The sequence below is a fragment of the Anopheles moucheti genome, chromosome 2 (genome assembly GCF_943734755.1).
Source record: "Anopheles moucheti chromosome 2, idAnoMoucSN_F20_07, whole genome shotgun sequence".
In the NCBI taxonomy this organism is placed as follows: domain Eukaryota; kingdom Metazoa; phylum Arthropoda; class Insecta; order Diptera; family Culicidae; genus Anopheles; species Anopheles moucheti.
The window spans coordinates 36,491,808-36,507,404 of NC_069140.1; the positions used below are offsets into that span (position 1 = coordinate 36,491,808).

Below are 15,597 nucleotides of genomic sequence, written 5' to 3' on the forward strand. Positions count from 1 at the left end.
TGTGACGATTATCTAGGGATGGCTTTCCTAGGGTGAAGTGGTCGCGATAGACGAGCCACGCAGCCTTTGGTGAAAAAGCGCGCCAAATCAGGTGACAGTAGTAGGTTACACCGCACGCCAAAAGCGGTGGCCAGTGAGTTCGTAAACGTGAAATCGTTTCTAGTGTGTATATTTGTCCATTTTGTAACAATAGTCCAAAATGCAATGTCAAGGTAAGCAATAAACTTAATACTTATTATTATATGAATTAGAATTAGCTGTAGCGAATGAAAATTACTCCAGTTGGCCAATTGTTTTGATGACAAAGCAAAGCCAAGGACGCAGTAAGCAATCCGTATGTTTGTGTTTGTCATTACGCGTGTGACTCTTGTTCATTTGCGTTTTGTGTAAACCGTTTCATTGTTTTATTCGCACTTTCAGTTTTGCTTCATTCGTTTATCCTTCGTTTTACCTATAGCAAATGGTTTGCTTATTTATTTCAAACATTTTACCGAAGCTACACATAACTTGTGACCTCATACATTGTTTACTCTGTGGGCCAGTAAGACAGAAATCCATTTTTTCTGATCAACCCCAATGATTTTTGGGGGTTGCACTCCAAACCACCCCCAAAATTCCCCTCACATTCGATCATCGATAATCCACCTTCGGTCGCACGGAACGTTCAAAGACTTGTCACGTCCTTGCCACATCGAACCCCTTTGACCATCGGTGCATATAGCCAACCATTTCCTGCCACTGGAACGTGGTGTGCAGTCGGCAGGCTGCGCAAGATTAATGTACCGTCGACGTCATCATCTTGCCGTCACGTATCGTAAGCTCGGAGCTCGTTTTTTGATTAATTTTTGATCCTCACATCTCATCCCATCCGAGAGGAGTTCCCCTTGCTGCGGTTCGAAGCTGCAATGGCTGAGATTCGAAGCGTTCGATTAAACTAATTTTAACCACCAAATCTGTCTCGTTGCATTATTGTGATGTGACCCGCTTTCGTTTGCATATGATTTTCCCGCGAGAGATAGCATCCCCATTTTGTGATTTATGATGCTCCTTTTTTTTTCTCCATTCTTAATCAATGAAGATTGATTGTGCTTTTCTACAATGTATTTAACGATTTTATCAATCGGACATAATCTTTTTTACTTATCTTTGCTATGTTTACATATAAGATAAATAAAAAAACATCATTTATATATTTTTATTAAATTAAAAAAGAGTATCTCTTATCTTACACAATTGCCTGAAGTTCCGATCGGCATTACAAAGATTTATTACACGACTTCGCTGTAATGGATCTATCACTGATTTTAGAAAGATAATTCAGAAAATAACAACAGGTGATAATATAAACAAAATCTTTAAACAGCTTTGATTGAAGTTCAAATTAGATATATGAATCTTTATTTTATCTATTACATTAATGTGGATAGACGAGCAGTACGATCAGCTATTTGTAAAAGGTTGTCTTGTTCTCTTAAAACTCTCTAATTTAGGGGTTGAAATTTGATATGTCATAACATCAGTTCTGCAAGGTTCTTCGTGCAAAGTTAGTCATATACCTTGAATGGTTTTTGGTTCTCAAATTTTGTAATGCGACAAAACTTTTCTGCGAATTCACTCAGACTCGAAAGAGTGGTACGGACCAATATACTTAAGTGACTAAACCACAAACAAAATCCTAAGACACTCATCCCAGAGTCCAAGAGATTCCAATTCTTTGCTCGTTGTTGCAAACAGACAAGTCACAAACACGCGATGCTAAGCAGAGAGCACAACAGCCCTCGCCTATCGCCATCACGATAGGGCACCTCGCAACCTTTCTCAGTCTCGCGCACAAACTCACCCTTTCGGCCGATTCGCTGATCTATCGCGTTCGACTCACCAAAACCCTCAAACCCTCCGCGATTTCCTGTGGTTGCCCGATCGGATGGCCGTCAGAATCGGCAGATGCGATAAAGCGGCATGATTGCGAATGACACCCGGACCGCGTACGATCCAGTTGCGCACCGAAGCTACTGCGCGATTGCAATGCCCCTCCGACTTCTTCGGTCCCTTCGGTCCGCTCGTGGGAAGGCAACGGTCTTCCCCATAACCCTTCCACTAACCCGTCCAACGGCCATCGGTACAGCGTTCGATTTTCATTTTCAAGCGCACCCATCGGCGCTCAGTCCCATCGGAACACTGGTCGACATCGGTACGGCAGCGCTAGACACGTCCCGGAAGTTTGTGAACGAGCTAGTCCTACGGCCACCCGACGCTGCTGAGCCCGTATTCCGCACGAAGGCACCTGGTGAACGAGACATTAGCAACAACAATCACTGTGGCACAATGCTGAGCGGTGCAAAGATCCTTTCCGGCACGGATGTGGCCAAGTGAGTTGCTGCTTCGATTGCTTTTTCCTGTGCCATTCCGACCCTGTGTGTGATTCCGTGTCTACGTGTGTATGTGTGCCTTTTCGCAGGGAAATACGTGAGCGGTTGAAGAAGGATGTGGCGGAAATACGGCGCCAGATACCAACCCTCGTACCCGGGCTCGCGATCGTACAGGTCGGTGGGCGCGAAGACTCGAACGTGTACATCCGGATGAAGATCAAGGCGGCAGAAGAGATCGGGATGTACGCCGAACATGTGCAGCTACCGCGTTCTACCACGCAGGACGAGCTGTTGGCAACGGTAAGTGGTTGTGTGTTACTTTCTAATCCGCCATTGATCCGTGTTCTTGATAAGGCGCAGCAACATTACCGAGCAGAGAACGTCCCAATCGGTGGTTGTTTCCAAAACATCCGTGTGGTGAAGATGAAGTGAAGCAAGAGGGTGGCGAGATGTTGCACGCCCATGCATCAGGTTCTATCACACTTCGATCCGCTAATTTCGCGCGTAATGAGAGCGTGTAGCAATTTGATGGAAAATCTGTTGACACCTTCACGCGGGGTCGCGACCGTCCGTTTTGGTGGATAACACTGCTGAGCATAGATTTTCTCATCGCATCGCAAGAGGATCAGTGGATAGATCGAGACACTAAACGCTTAGGAAATTAGATTTCCACTAAAAAAATGTCATGTGGTTACATCTCGCTTCACCACTCGTTGTATGATTCGTGTTTTTTTTCGTTTTTTTGCAAACGTTTCCCTTGCTAGGTAACAAAATTAATGTTGTACCAGGCACACGGTGATGATCCAAAAGCGGAAAACATGAATTAATCCCGTCGGTTGACATTAGACCGAACGCGATCACCAATTCCCGATCGTGATGTTATGCTGTTGAGGGCTGAATGTTGTGGGCAACATTGTAACTTCGCGGTGTTGTAAGTGATGCACACAGCTGGTCCATTTTTTGAGCGATCGAAACCATCATTTCTAACATCTAATCGTTGGCATTATTTGTGTCACAGCGATAGTATGCAAGGTTAGTTGCTGACGTATGAAAGAATACGAAGGAAATGTAAATATGTTTGCGCAATCTACAACGTGCTCCCAATCGTATCAATACAATGTCTAGGACAGGAGAACTATCTCCACAGCGGTTGCCCGGGTGAAAGTGAAAGTTTCGCAATGTTGTCGATAGTGATAACGTGGAAGAATATGATTAAACCGACGAGAACTATAAATCGAAGAATGAATGGGGGTTGTTTATAAATTCGAAGTTTTAAAAAAGAATCTTCAACGAATCCGCCCTATTTATTATCGATCGTTTGTGAGTTATGCGATCATGAATAGTGTTGGCACTATTACTAATTACGTTAATACATTCGGAATTAAATCAACTACTGGTCGTAGCTCTGTAATAGGTGTAAGGGATATAATAGGATCGTATAATTATTCTATTTTGTGTCATAGTGCGCACGCATGATTGTGAGTCTGTGGGTTTTACTTAGTTGAGTTGAACAAAAAGCTAAATGAATGGGGAAGATCAAAGTACGTACATCACTCAGATTCAGTACAAGCTCAGATCAGACCAGTTAAACGAAAACGCTACTCAGTTAAATAAACTCATTAAACTTTCGTGTTTTCCATTTTACTATTTCACTATTATGTTTTATATAAATTGTAAAAACGTGCCCTATTGGTGGGTGGTGTCACACGACTTCACGCGACAGGACCGGTCCATAATCCCATCCGGACCATTCCCGCGTGGCAAAGTCTGACTGTCGGGCTTCGTGGTAAAATTAAGTCTAGTAAGCCAGAAACAGCAGCATCTTAATTATACCAAACTCACCCCAAAAGATAACCCTGGACATGGACCCTGTGCAAAGTTGACGAGCCTCCACTGAGCCGCGTTCAAGAGGAAGATGCTCAGAATGATTTTCGCCCCCGTTTTGGGTGGAAGTAGAATGGACTAGTAAATAGGACTAGTAGTTAGGACTAGTGTTGGGTAAATTGGATTCAGATGAATGAATCTGAATACATAAATTTAAATCTTTTTCTTCCAAAGATTCATGAATCCCTTATGAATCATGAATCATCTGAGATTAATGACCTCTAACGAGTTTGTCCAAGGAGCTATGGAACCTCCCCCAATACTACTATTTTGCTTAGGGCCTTCCGCCATTGCTCTTAGGATTCGAGAATCATTTGAGAGTCGATTCTCGATTTGAATGATTCTTCGGTAAAGTTTCTTCTGAATGATCTACTCTAAAGATTCATTAAGCACAACACTAGTTAGAATCGATTAGCAAATATGAATCGCGTCAGTAGCAGCATTTGATTTGCAAGCGCCACGTACGGCACGTCACAAATGCCAAATAGTTCAATAAATTGTCCAGAAAACGAGAACGAATGTCACTGAGCTAGGGGGGGGGGGGGGGGTTTCGATATCTTTCCGTAAGATTCATTTTTCATGCCAACCCTCTCCCCCCCGTAATGCTAAACTAAGTGCTCGTTTCAAAAATAACGCCACCGTAAACATATCACGCGCATCGCGCGATTTGCGATCGTGCCAAAAACTGCACCGAACATAACGTTTGGTCGCGCGCCCGGAGTGCCATCACATTCCACCTTGTAGCTCAACGCCAATGTATGTGAGTGGGATCAATTGGAAGTATTATCTGTGCACCGTTCTGGTGATTGCACGCGCTTATCTTCAACCGAGCCCAAGGACAACGACTGACCCTGTGTTCCGTTTGCTCTGCTTTTGCGCTAGGTCAAACGACTCAACGAGGATCCCTGCTTCCATGGCATCATCGTGCAGATGCCGCTTGATTCGGAATCACCGATCGATGCACATCTCGTCACCGATGCCGTCTCACCGGAAAAGGACGTCGATGGGTAGGTACATCTTCCCACCCACTTCCATATGGCCATCGTGTTTTAATAATCCCTATCCGACTGCATCGAACTCACGCACAGACTGAACACCATCAACGAGGGCCGCGTCGCAACGGGTGATATGTCCGGATTTTTGCCCTGCACGCCCAACGGATGCATGGAGCTGATCAAGCGTACCGGTACAACGATCGCTGGCTCGTACGCGGTTGTGATCGGACGCAGCAAGATCGTTGGTACGCCCATGGCGGAGTTGCTCAAGTGGGCCGATGCCACCGTCACCGTGTGCCATTCGAAAACGAAGAACCTGAATTTGCTGATCAAGAAGGCGGACATTCTGGTGGTGGCCGTCGGACGTCCGGAGATGGTGCGGGGTGCTTGGATTAAGCCCGGTGCCGTTGTAATCGATTGCGGCATCAACTCCATCCCGGGTGAGTACTTTGTTGGAGGATTTACTGACGGATATTCGAATGAATATTGGTGACAAGTTCATGGAATATGTATTGCCGAATTGAAAGGAACAAAAAAAGAATATAACCTGAAGAGATCCTCGCGAATCATGAATGATCGGTTCGGTTGCGTGAGAAATGCATCTTCAATATGGATGAATGAGGCTGATATTGCTGATTAGATCTTTCAGATAGAGAGCAAGTATTCTCATTGATGAGGTTATTAAATGTACTCTTCTAGACGAACATTGAAGACATTCCTTCCTAAATTCCCTGTATACAGAAAAAAATCCGGCAAAGTGAATATAAGTAGCACAACATTTGCTTGAATCAGGATAACTTACTCTTTTTGTTTCAAACTTATCTTAGAAGAAAGAGAAAGGAATTCAAGAAAATATCATCCCAGCCGGCCCTAATCGCATTTGAGAGGTTACAAAATTCTCTAATGATCCCATTTGGTGCAACGGCTGTTAAACACGGCTGCGTTTGACTCATCTCTGGCAAACCGATACGACAGGAAGATTAGAATGTTATCAGTCGGCTCTCACCCGAATGTCCTCAACGCACGTTCGTTGAATTCGGGCAGTAGTGGGGATGCATCTCGTCTCCGGAACAGAACATCAGCTAGCAGTGCTGCCGCACGCACACATCAACTAATCCACTGTCCGTTTTCTCCGCACCATTCGCCGCACAGATCCGACGAAGAAGAGCGGTCAGCGGTTGGTCGGTGACGTTAAGTACGAGGAGGCGCTTCCCGTTGCGTCGCACGTTACACCGGTCCCGGGAGGTGTTGGACCGATGACTGTGGCGATGCTGATGCAGAACACCGTTCAGTCTGCGCAGAGAGTTGCCCGGAGATTGATCGAGATGGAGTTCCGCTGGTGCCTGAAACCGTTGCCGCTGAAGCTTACCGAACCGGTTCCGAGGTGCGTGCGTGTGCGTTGCTACATTGCTGTGTTTGGTTGGTGTTGTTTTTTTCAAATGTTTAATGTCGTCTAACATCCCTTTCTTATCGTACACACAGTGACATCGAGATTGCGCGTGCACAGGAGCCAAAGGATGTGTCCGTGCTGGCACAGGAGATTGGTTTGATCCCGTCGGAGGTGTCGCTGTACGGTACGAAGAAGGCTAAAGTATCGCTGAAGGTGATGGAGCGTTTGCAGTACGAGGACGACGCGAAATATGTGGTGGTGGCCGGGTAAGTTCCCTCACAGAAGCGAACCACGTGATGACCTTGAAGCGAAACGTGTACGTGTGCGGAAGCTGACCCGCAGCAGTTGATTAGAGCCACTTGTATTCGCTTTTATTATCGTATTAAGCTACACGATTGCCTGCAGTTTTTGGCTGTTCGTCGGACGATGAGCAACGTTAGTTCGAGGCGTTAAAAGAAGACGCGCAGCACAATAAGTTCTGAAATACCTATACAGAAGAGTGTATTGGTATTTGGAGCCTTATTATTATTATGGTACGCTTTATGCGCATTGGTTTAGATTCAAGATCAGTAGACGAACGTAATGTTGCATGTAAGAAACCCCAAAATACCAACATCCACAGTTATACAAGACCTCAGTGACAATCTTATAACAAGCTCTATCTTCTACTTAATCACGCAATTCCGTCTGGCCTGTGGTGTCCGTTGGCGATGCTGCGACTAATGATTTTTCATGACTTGCCGTTGTTGTGCGGTAGTAGAGATAATGATGTTCGTCTCGTAAACAGATCGTACTAACGGACATGGTGTGATGAAGAGTAGAATCAGAATCAAACGCACCAGCAAAGATTGCCTTCCTAATGCCTCGATGAATGTTTCCCTTCCAGAATAACACCAACTCCACTGGGCGAAGGCAAGAGCACCACCTTGGTCGGTTTGGTACAGGCCCTGACCGCGTACAAGCGCTGCAACTCGATCGCCTGCCTGCGTCAACCCTCGCAGGGGCCGACGTTCGGTATCAAGGGCGGTGCGGCCGGTGGCGGATACTCGCAGGTGATCCCAATGGAGGATTTCAATCTCCATCTGACCGGTGACATTCATGCGGTGACGGCTGCGAACAATCTACTCGCCGCACAGCTGGATGCGCGCATCTTCCACGAGGCGACCCAAACCGATCAAGCACTGTACGAGCGGTTGGTACCGGCTATCAAGGGTTCGCGCAAATTTGCTCCGATTCAGCAGCGCCGATTGAAGCGGCTTGGCATCGAGAAAACGGACCCGTACGCGCTTACGCCGGACGAGATCCGACGCTTCGCCCGGCTGAACATTGATCCGCACAACGTTGTGTGGACGCGCGTGCTGGACGTGAATGATCGCTATCTGCGCAAGATCACGATCGGTTTGTCGCCGACCGAGAAGAACCTGACGCGTGATACCAGCTTTGCCATTTCTGTGTCGAGTGAAATAATGGCCATTTTGGCGCTGGCCACTGGGCTGGACGATATGAAGCAGCGTCTGGCGAAGATGGTGGTTGCGTTTGACAAGACCGGCGCTCCGGTTACCGCGGATGATCTTGGCGTTACTGGGTCTATGATGGTGCTGCTGAAGGATGCCATCGAACCGACGTTAATGCAGACGCTCGAGGGAACGCCGGTGCTGGTGCATGCCGGTCCGTTTGCCAACATTGCCCACGGCTGTTCGTCGATTGTGGCCGACGACATTGGAATGAAGCTGGCGGGTAAGCGCGGTTACGTTGTGACGGAGGCCGGTTTCGGGTCGGACATTGGTATGGAGAAATTCTTCAACATCAAGTGTCGCGCATCGGGCAAGGTACCGAATGCGGTCGTGCTGGTAACGACGGTACGTGCGCTTAAGATGCACGGCGGTGGTCCAATCGTGACGGCCGGCGCACCGTTGCGACGCGAGTACATGAGCGAGAACCTGGATCTGCTGGAAAAGGGACTTCCGAATCTGCTGAAGCACATCGAAAACGGACTGAAGTACGGTGTACCGGTGGTGGTCGCAATCAATGCGCACGGTACCGATACAGCGGCCGAACACGAGCTCGTACGTAAGGCGGCAAAGGCCGCGGGTGCATTCGATGCGATCGTATCGAACCACTGGGCAAAGGGTGGTGAGGGTGCGGCCGAACTCGCCCAAGCCGTAATCGATGCCTGCGATCGTCCGTCAGAATTTAAACTGCTGTACGAGGTGGACATGCCGATCGAGGACAAGATCATCCGTATCGCTAAGGAGATGTACGGTGCCGGAACGATCGAACTGAACGCCAAGGTCCGGGATGCAATCCGTCTCTACACAGAGAAGGTAGGTGGAGTTAAGGGGTTGAATGCACACGGTAGCCCCAGCACAGTACAGTTGTTGTTATTGATTTGGGCGGTATACTTACAGGGTTTCGGCAAATTACCTATCTGCATGGCCAAAACGTCCATGTCGCTGACCGGGGATCCGAGTGTGAAGGGCGCCCCGAAGGACTTCAAGCTAGTTATCAACGACATCTGTCTATCTGCCGGCGCCGGTTTCATTGTGCCAATGTGTGGTGAAATATCGAAAATGCCGGGTCTTCCGACACGTCCATCCATATTCGATATCGACCTCAACACCGAGACGGGTGAAATCGAAGGACTCTTTTAAGGAGCGTCCCAATCGTTGGGATAAGCAAAGGGATGCCGCATGTTGGATCTTGTTCAACATTTTAGTAACGACCACCAACTCTCATCGAATTGTCTTGGTGGGACAGATGACTTTTTTTTAATGAGGTGAAAACTTACACATTGTTTTCTTCCCGTTTTTTAGACTATAGAAATAAATGAAACAATCTCACTGAAGCTTTGTTGTTGCACAACTATTTGCTGATTCCGTTTTTGGGTATGATCTTATCCTGCAACGGTGAAGTACTGGTTCATATCCGAAAGGAAATATCCATGGGAAGAAGTTGCATTTCCAGCAAATGGAAGATATTTACTATTTTACATTCCAGTATTAAATGTTTCAGAAACAATAAACCGGAACTCAGGAATGTGTTGCATATCACTGTAACTTCATAATTATGGCATGTATGGCACACTGAAATTTCAGAACGGTCATATTATTTCCACTTCATTGATTATTGAACTAAAAAAAGACAATTTATGCAGTGCTATTTACAGATGTGGCAGTGATATTACAAATAGTTTGCAAAAAACTTTCCAAATGCAATACATTTTGTAGAGACCATAAAAAAGGAAACGATGGCAGACAATTTGTAGGTTTGACACACCTGCTTTACAACACTCGGTATGTCGCAGCTGTCAAAGTTTGTTTATTCTGCATTTATTCGCCGAACAGAATACCTCGTGAACGTGTTTACGGAGAAAAGGCACTTTAGTTAATCTACGGAAATATTAGTGATCAAAATGGACGACGAACACGATGAGCTTTTGGACTTTTTCGATTTTTCCAAACCCTTCCACCGTAACATGATATCTGGCACAATTGCTAAGCAGCCAGGAATTCCGTTAAATATTCAATCGATACCGGAACGACAACTACATGGCACCGAGTACGCGAAAGAGCTCGTGAAGAAAGAAGAGTCCAGGATAATGGCGGTTAGTAACGTGTGCAGAACGCGGGTGGGGGGCAAACGTGCCGGTTATAATATTGCATTCTGTTCTAGGATTGGGCCCGCGACACTATTCCCAAAACGACAGCCTCGCGTATGGACGACGTAGATGATGTATCGTCGATGGCCGAGGAAGACACGGAGCACTTGAACCACGTACGGGCGAAGGAGCTAATGGAGCCCATCTTTAGTCGATACAACCTCATGATGAAATCCAACAACCTAACGATTCATCGCTCGAAGGAACAAATTTTGAAAACGATCCGGGAGAACCCGGTTGTGGTGATTCAGGGTGCGACGGGATGCGGTAAAACGACCCAGGTACCACAGTATCTGTTGGAGGACGCGTTCAAGCGGAAGGAATGGTGTAATATCATTGTCACACAACCGCGTAAAATTGCCGCCACTTCGATCGCGCGCCGTGTCGCAGAGGAACGTTCCTGTGAGCTTGGTTCGCTGGTAGGATTTAAGGTCGGTCTGAAGGAAAAGCTCGGCGAAGATACGCGACTACTGTACGTGACGACGGGCGTTTTGCTGAACAGTTTAATTTCGTCGAAATCTCTCAGCCAATATACGCACATCATTCTGGACGAGGTGCACGAGCGCGAGGTGGACATGGACTTTCTGCTCATCATCGTACGCCGGCTGCTAACCCAGTCACGTCACACGAAGGTCATCCTGATGTCGGCCACAATAGAGTCGGCCGAGTTTGCCCAGTACTTCAAGATACCAGGGCCGAACAGTCTGTTTGCGCCCCAGCTGGCCGTCACCAACGCTCCGCAGCACGATGTGACGGTGTTTTATCTGGAAAATTTGGAAAAGCTGAAGATTGACTTTGCCATCAGGTACGAACAACCTGAGGTACATGACAAGATGTACTTCGTTGCGGCTAAAGTGGCGATCGTGTGCGATCGCTATATAGACGAATGCGAAACGGAGTCGAACATCGATTACAAACCTTCGATTATTATGTTCCTACCGGGGATCAACGAAATCGAACGGATGGAGGAAGTGTTGCGTAATTTCGTCGGTGACAACAATCCGAACTCGCTGCAGACAAAGTTTACGATATTGAAATTGCACTCGTCGCTACCTTCGGAAGAGCAGGCACTGGTATTTCGCAAACCACCACCGGGATATCGGAAAGTTATCCTGTCCACGAACATTGCAGAAAGTTCGATCACTATACCGGACGTGAAATTTGGTAAGATTGCTTCGATTATGTTTGAATGTTGAATCGCTCTATAGTTGTTGTTTGTTTTCTTCCTCTCTATTGCTACAGTGATTGACTTCTGTCTGCATCGCTTGCTGGTGGCCGATACACTGAACAACTTTACTACACTGCGTACACAGTGGGCCTCGCGAAACAACTGCATACAGCGGGCTGGCCGTGCGGGTCGTGTAATGAATGGTCGCGTCTACCGCTTAGTGAACAAATACTTCTACGACAATGGAATGGCCCAATCGCCCGAGCCGGAAATGGTGCGCTGTCCACTTGGCTCCGTTGTTCTGAAAACCAAGATACTGGACATGGGTCCACCGCACACAATACTGGCCCTCGCCATGTCTCCGCCGAACCTATCCGACGTGTCGAACACGGTGCTACAGTTGAAGGAGGTCGGTGCATTGTTGCGCACCTCCAAGGGCGTGTACGATGTGCAAGACGGTGATATAACGTATCTCGGACAGTTAATGTCCCAGTTACCGCTGGACATACATCTGGCGAAGCTCGTCGTGCTGGGCTATGTATTTTCGGTCCTGGAGGAAGCCATCATCATTGCGGCCGGTATGAACGTGAAGAACGTGTTTTGTTCGATGCGGACGGTCGAAGCGCTGCGCATTAAGCGCTACTTTGCAAACGGCTCCGCCTCGGATGGAATTGCGATCCTAAACGCGTTCAATTGGTGGCGATCGGTGAAAGAGCAGGGTACGGGTGGCGATACGGTCGGCTGGTGTCAGCGCTACATGCTAGATCTGAAATCGCTTACCGAGATGGCAGAGCTGGTGCAGGAAATAACGTTTCGACTGAAGAACTCGAACATACGTGTCGTGGCCGGTGCGCGTAATGCGCGCTGGAACGATCGCGAGCGAACGGTCGTGACGAAAGTGGTGATGGCTGGTGCGTTCTATCCCAACTACTTCTTGCCGGTGTCGTCGAACGAGAGTGAGCTGTGCGATCGGTCGGTGTATACGGAGATAGGTGGCCGAAATCCGTTCCGCACGGTGTTCTTCTGTGGGTTTGACCATGCGAATTATATCGGACCGCTGTACCGCAACGACATCCGTGCGATGTTGACCGAACGGAAGCAAGATCCGGAGCGGGAATCGCTCATAAAGATAGATTTCGAACGGAGCACCAATAAGATATTCGTGCAGTACGAGTACCCGCCCGACGTTCAGCCCGGTCAGAGCTTGTACGACGAGCGTAACCTGATGGATCGAATCCACCCGGGCGTGTACGAAGCAATCAAGCTGCGCCAGGTGCGCCGCAGCCAGTCGGAGCTGTTGGTGATGCACCACAGCGATGCGGTTCGATTTGCGACGCAGAACAATCTCGGCGCTTGGAAAAACAACGAATGGCACCCGCGTAACATCGAGATCCCGAACATGGAGCTATCGGTGGAGCCACCGATCTACTGCAAGCAGCTAATTGCTACCGTTACGCACGTGCATCATCCGAACAAATTTTATCTCCGCCCGAATGACAACCATCACGTTTACGCCGATATCGAACAGAAGCTGAGCCAAAGCGTTCCAATTATGCGCCCTTTCCCGGCCGACCATGTGTTTAAACCGCGCGACATAGTGGCTGCTCCGTTGCCGCAAGCAGCCGTGAGAACGATTGGACGCGCGAAGTTGCTCAGAGAGCGCATCATTCGTGGAGTGGTGAATTGGGCGGTATTTTTCATGGATTTTGGTTGCACGGCCATCATCTCGGTGGCGAACTTTCGCCAACTGCAGGGCACAACGTTGGACACGATCACGAAAATTCCGGACCGTGTGTTCGAGGCATCGTTGGCGGAGGTACAGCCGTCGGCGATGCGATCGCCGAAAGATGTTTGGACGGAGGACACGATTACACACTTCCGCCAGCTAGTGCTGGGCAAACGGCTGCACGTGGAGGTGTACTCCGTCGTGAACCGGGTGTCGATGGTTGTGTTGCGCCGTGCACCGCACGAACCCACCGAACAGACCATTAACACGGAGCTGGTCGTGTCCCATCACGCGCAAGAGTCGGAAGAATCGTACGTCTCGAAGATGGACCATGAGAAGAGGCTGCGCGTGCAGAGCGACATGGAGATGGATCCGATGTACGCGGCACAGATACGGAACCATCATTCCGCACAGCAGTGCTATGTGGAGGACGACGATCCGCCAGTTTTGAAGTTGCCACGCGATATGCTGAAGGTGCGACTATTGCTGCGTGGTCCATACAGTCCGCTGGAGATCAAGTGCAGTTCGACGGTGTTTTCCGGTTACCGTAAGCGGGTCAACATCGAGAACTGTTCACTGAACTCGGTGCTGCTTGACACGCACCCACAGAACCCGCACAGCAAGCTGATGGTGGCGGGCTGCGTTAACGAATCATCCGGCAATACGTTGATCGCACGGCTTACCACTATGATGCCAAACATTCCCGGTCTTCCGGTGCTGATGGCGCTTATTTTTGCGCCAACCTGTCTACTGAAGAAGGATGCGGATGAAACGCGTGTTGTTGGTCTGCTGGCCGGGTTGGGGGTGGATCCACGTACGGGCGCATCCATTTATCCGGAGCATGATATGTCGCTAGCGGTGGACATTACTCTCGACGAGGAGGATTTTGGAGATGTAAGGTTCAAACAACACTGTCGCTACGTAGTACTTTGAGTTTATAGAATATGGTATACCCTATTCTTTCAGATCAATGCTTTACGTTATACGATGGATTCCATCCTGCACAGCGGACACAACCAAGAAACGCAACTGTTCGGAGAGTATAGCATCGAGTCGCTGATGGGCAAAGTGAAGGAATACATAATCAAGTAAGCGATGCTCGTTCTCGTCCCGTTCGAATTATATGCGTCCGTTCCCGTTCGAATATGTGTGTCCTAATCTACGTTTTTTTCCTCTTCCTAGAATCCTACAACGTGAACGAACTGCCCAGGATAATCGCAGTATGGCACATAATTTTAGTTGGGACACGGGTGCCAATTCGGGTAGCTCAAGTCAAAAGAAATCACGAGACTCGTGGATCGATATCTACTCCAAGGCTATTTTTCCACTGTACGACAAGTTGAACCTTCGTCCTTTGCCGGCCAGTCGAATGGAGTACCTGCGGAAGCATTGCTCGGAGTTGCATATGATAACAGAATCGTACGTAGATAAACATGCCAAAGCACCATCAAATCTTTTCCCACTCATTCTTTTCTTTCTTTCTTCAACACAGGCGAGTGTCGTTACCGAAAGGTGGCATATTGTGCCAGCTTTGCAATGTAAACCTAGAATCGGAGCACGCTTTACGCATTCACTTCTGCTCCAAGTTGCATCGCGAGCTGGAACATAAGATTCTCTTCCGGCGTTGAGACACACGGGCGACATTATGCGTACGTTCATTTGATTTACTTTAATTTTTTCCTTTTCTTCAACCATGTTACTATTGATTTAATTCATTTATTTTTGTTTACAAACAGTATGCAACGGCATACGTCTGACCATTTTTCCGCAAATTTCGGAGCACTCTTATAGGTTAAGTAGTTATATCGGTTTGCTTTGCACACATATCTTATTTTTCTTGAACCTTTAATGACGTTGAGACAAGTTGAGCTGAACTAAACAAATATACAAAACAATTGACATTCTCATGATGAATGTGTCGTGATTGAACTGAACGTGATTAATATTAGGGTGTATTGAATCAACCATTGTGTTTGATAAAACTCTCCCTAAATGGATAACAATTTGCATTCGCATATGGGAAATGTCGTGATTGAACTGCTAGTTATATTATAAGAAAGGTAAATTTACAAAGAAATTCGTCGAGTTGGTTAATATCTAAAAGATATTTTTTAGAACTTTTAAAAACGCAAGTTTCTGATTCTAGCAAATTTTTACCAAAATTTAGTAACAACTAATGATAATACGGCAAGAGCCACCAGACTGGAAATTAAATAAAATATATAACAATTAACATTTTCGTATACAATTGATCGGGTTTTAATTGTTATGTGTCGTTTGATATTAAATTCTTAAACATTATTTACGTTTCATTTTTCGGACAATGTTTGTACCGAAAAGTGTGATAGTAAATATGTTTGGTTAGTATGTATTGTTAATATCTTCCGAAACTTAGCATTAGTAACTA

General features: G+C 47.2%; 2 protein-coding genes across 4 annotated transcripts; both read left to right on the plus strand.

Moving 5' to 3' along the window:
- Positions 1-97: 97 nt before the first annotated feature.
- LOC128296847 (C-1-tetrahydrofolate synthase, cytoplasmic) lies at positions 98-9,464 on the plus strand. 3 transcript variants are annotated; one of them, XM_053032349.1, is made up of 9 exons: positions 98-212; positions 2,147-2,369; positions 2,459-2,669; positions 5,136-5,260; positions 5,342-5,688; positions 6,401-6,632; positions 6,731-6,904; positions 7,525-8,962; positions 9,047-9,464. In XM_053032349.1, the coding sequence occupies exons 1-9, from the start codon at positions 200-202 to the stop codon at positions 9,287-9,289; spliced, it is 3,006 nt and encodes a 1,001-aa protein (XP_052888309.1). In that variant the 5' UTR covers positions 98-199; the 3' UTR covers positions 9,290-9,464. The 3 variants fall into 3 exon arrangements, with proteins under 3 accessions (XP_052888309.1, XP_052888312.1, XP_052888311.1); XM_053032352.1 differs by lacking the exon at positions 98-212 and having other exon boundaries at positions 1,987-2,369; XM_053032351.1 differs by lacking the exons at positions 98-212; positions 2,147-2,369 and having other exon boundaries at positions 2,495-2,669; positions 5,136-5,264.
- Positions 9,465-10,050: 586 nt separating this feature from the next.
- Positions 10,051-15,425, plus strand: LOC128303542 (probable ATP-dependent RNA helicase spindle-E). Its single transcript, XM_053040529.1, has 6 exons — positions 10,051-10,242; positions 10,311-11,460; positions 11,539-14,084; positions 14,157-14,278; positions 14,373-14,609; positions 14,683-15,425. The coding sequence occupies exons 1-6, from the start codon at positions 10,051-10,053 to the stop codon at positions 14,816-14,818; spliced, it is 4,383 nt and encodes a 1,460-aa protein (XP_052896489.1). The 3' UTR covers positions 14,819-15,425.
- The last annotated feature ends 172 nt before the right edge of the window (positions 15,426-15,597 follow it).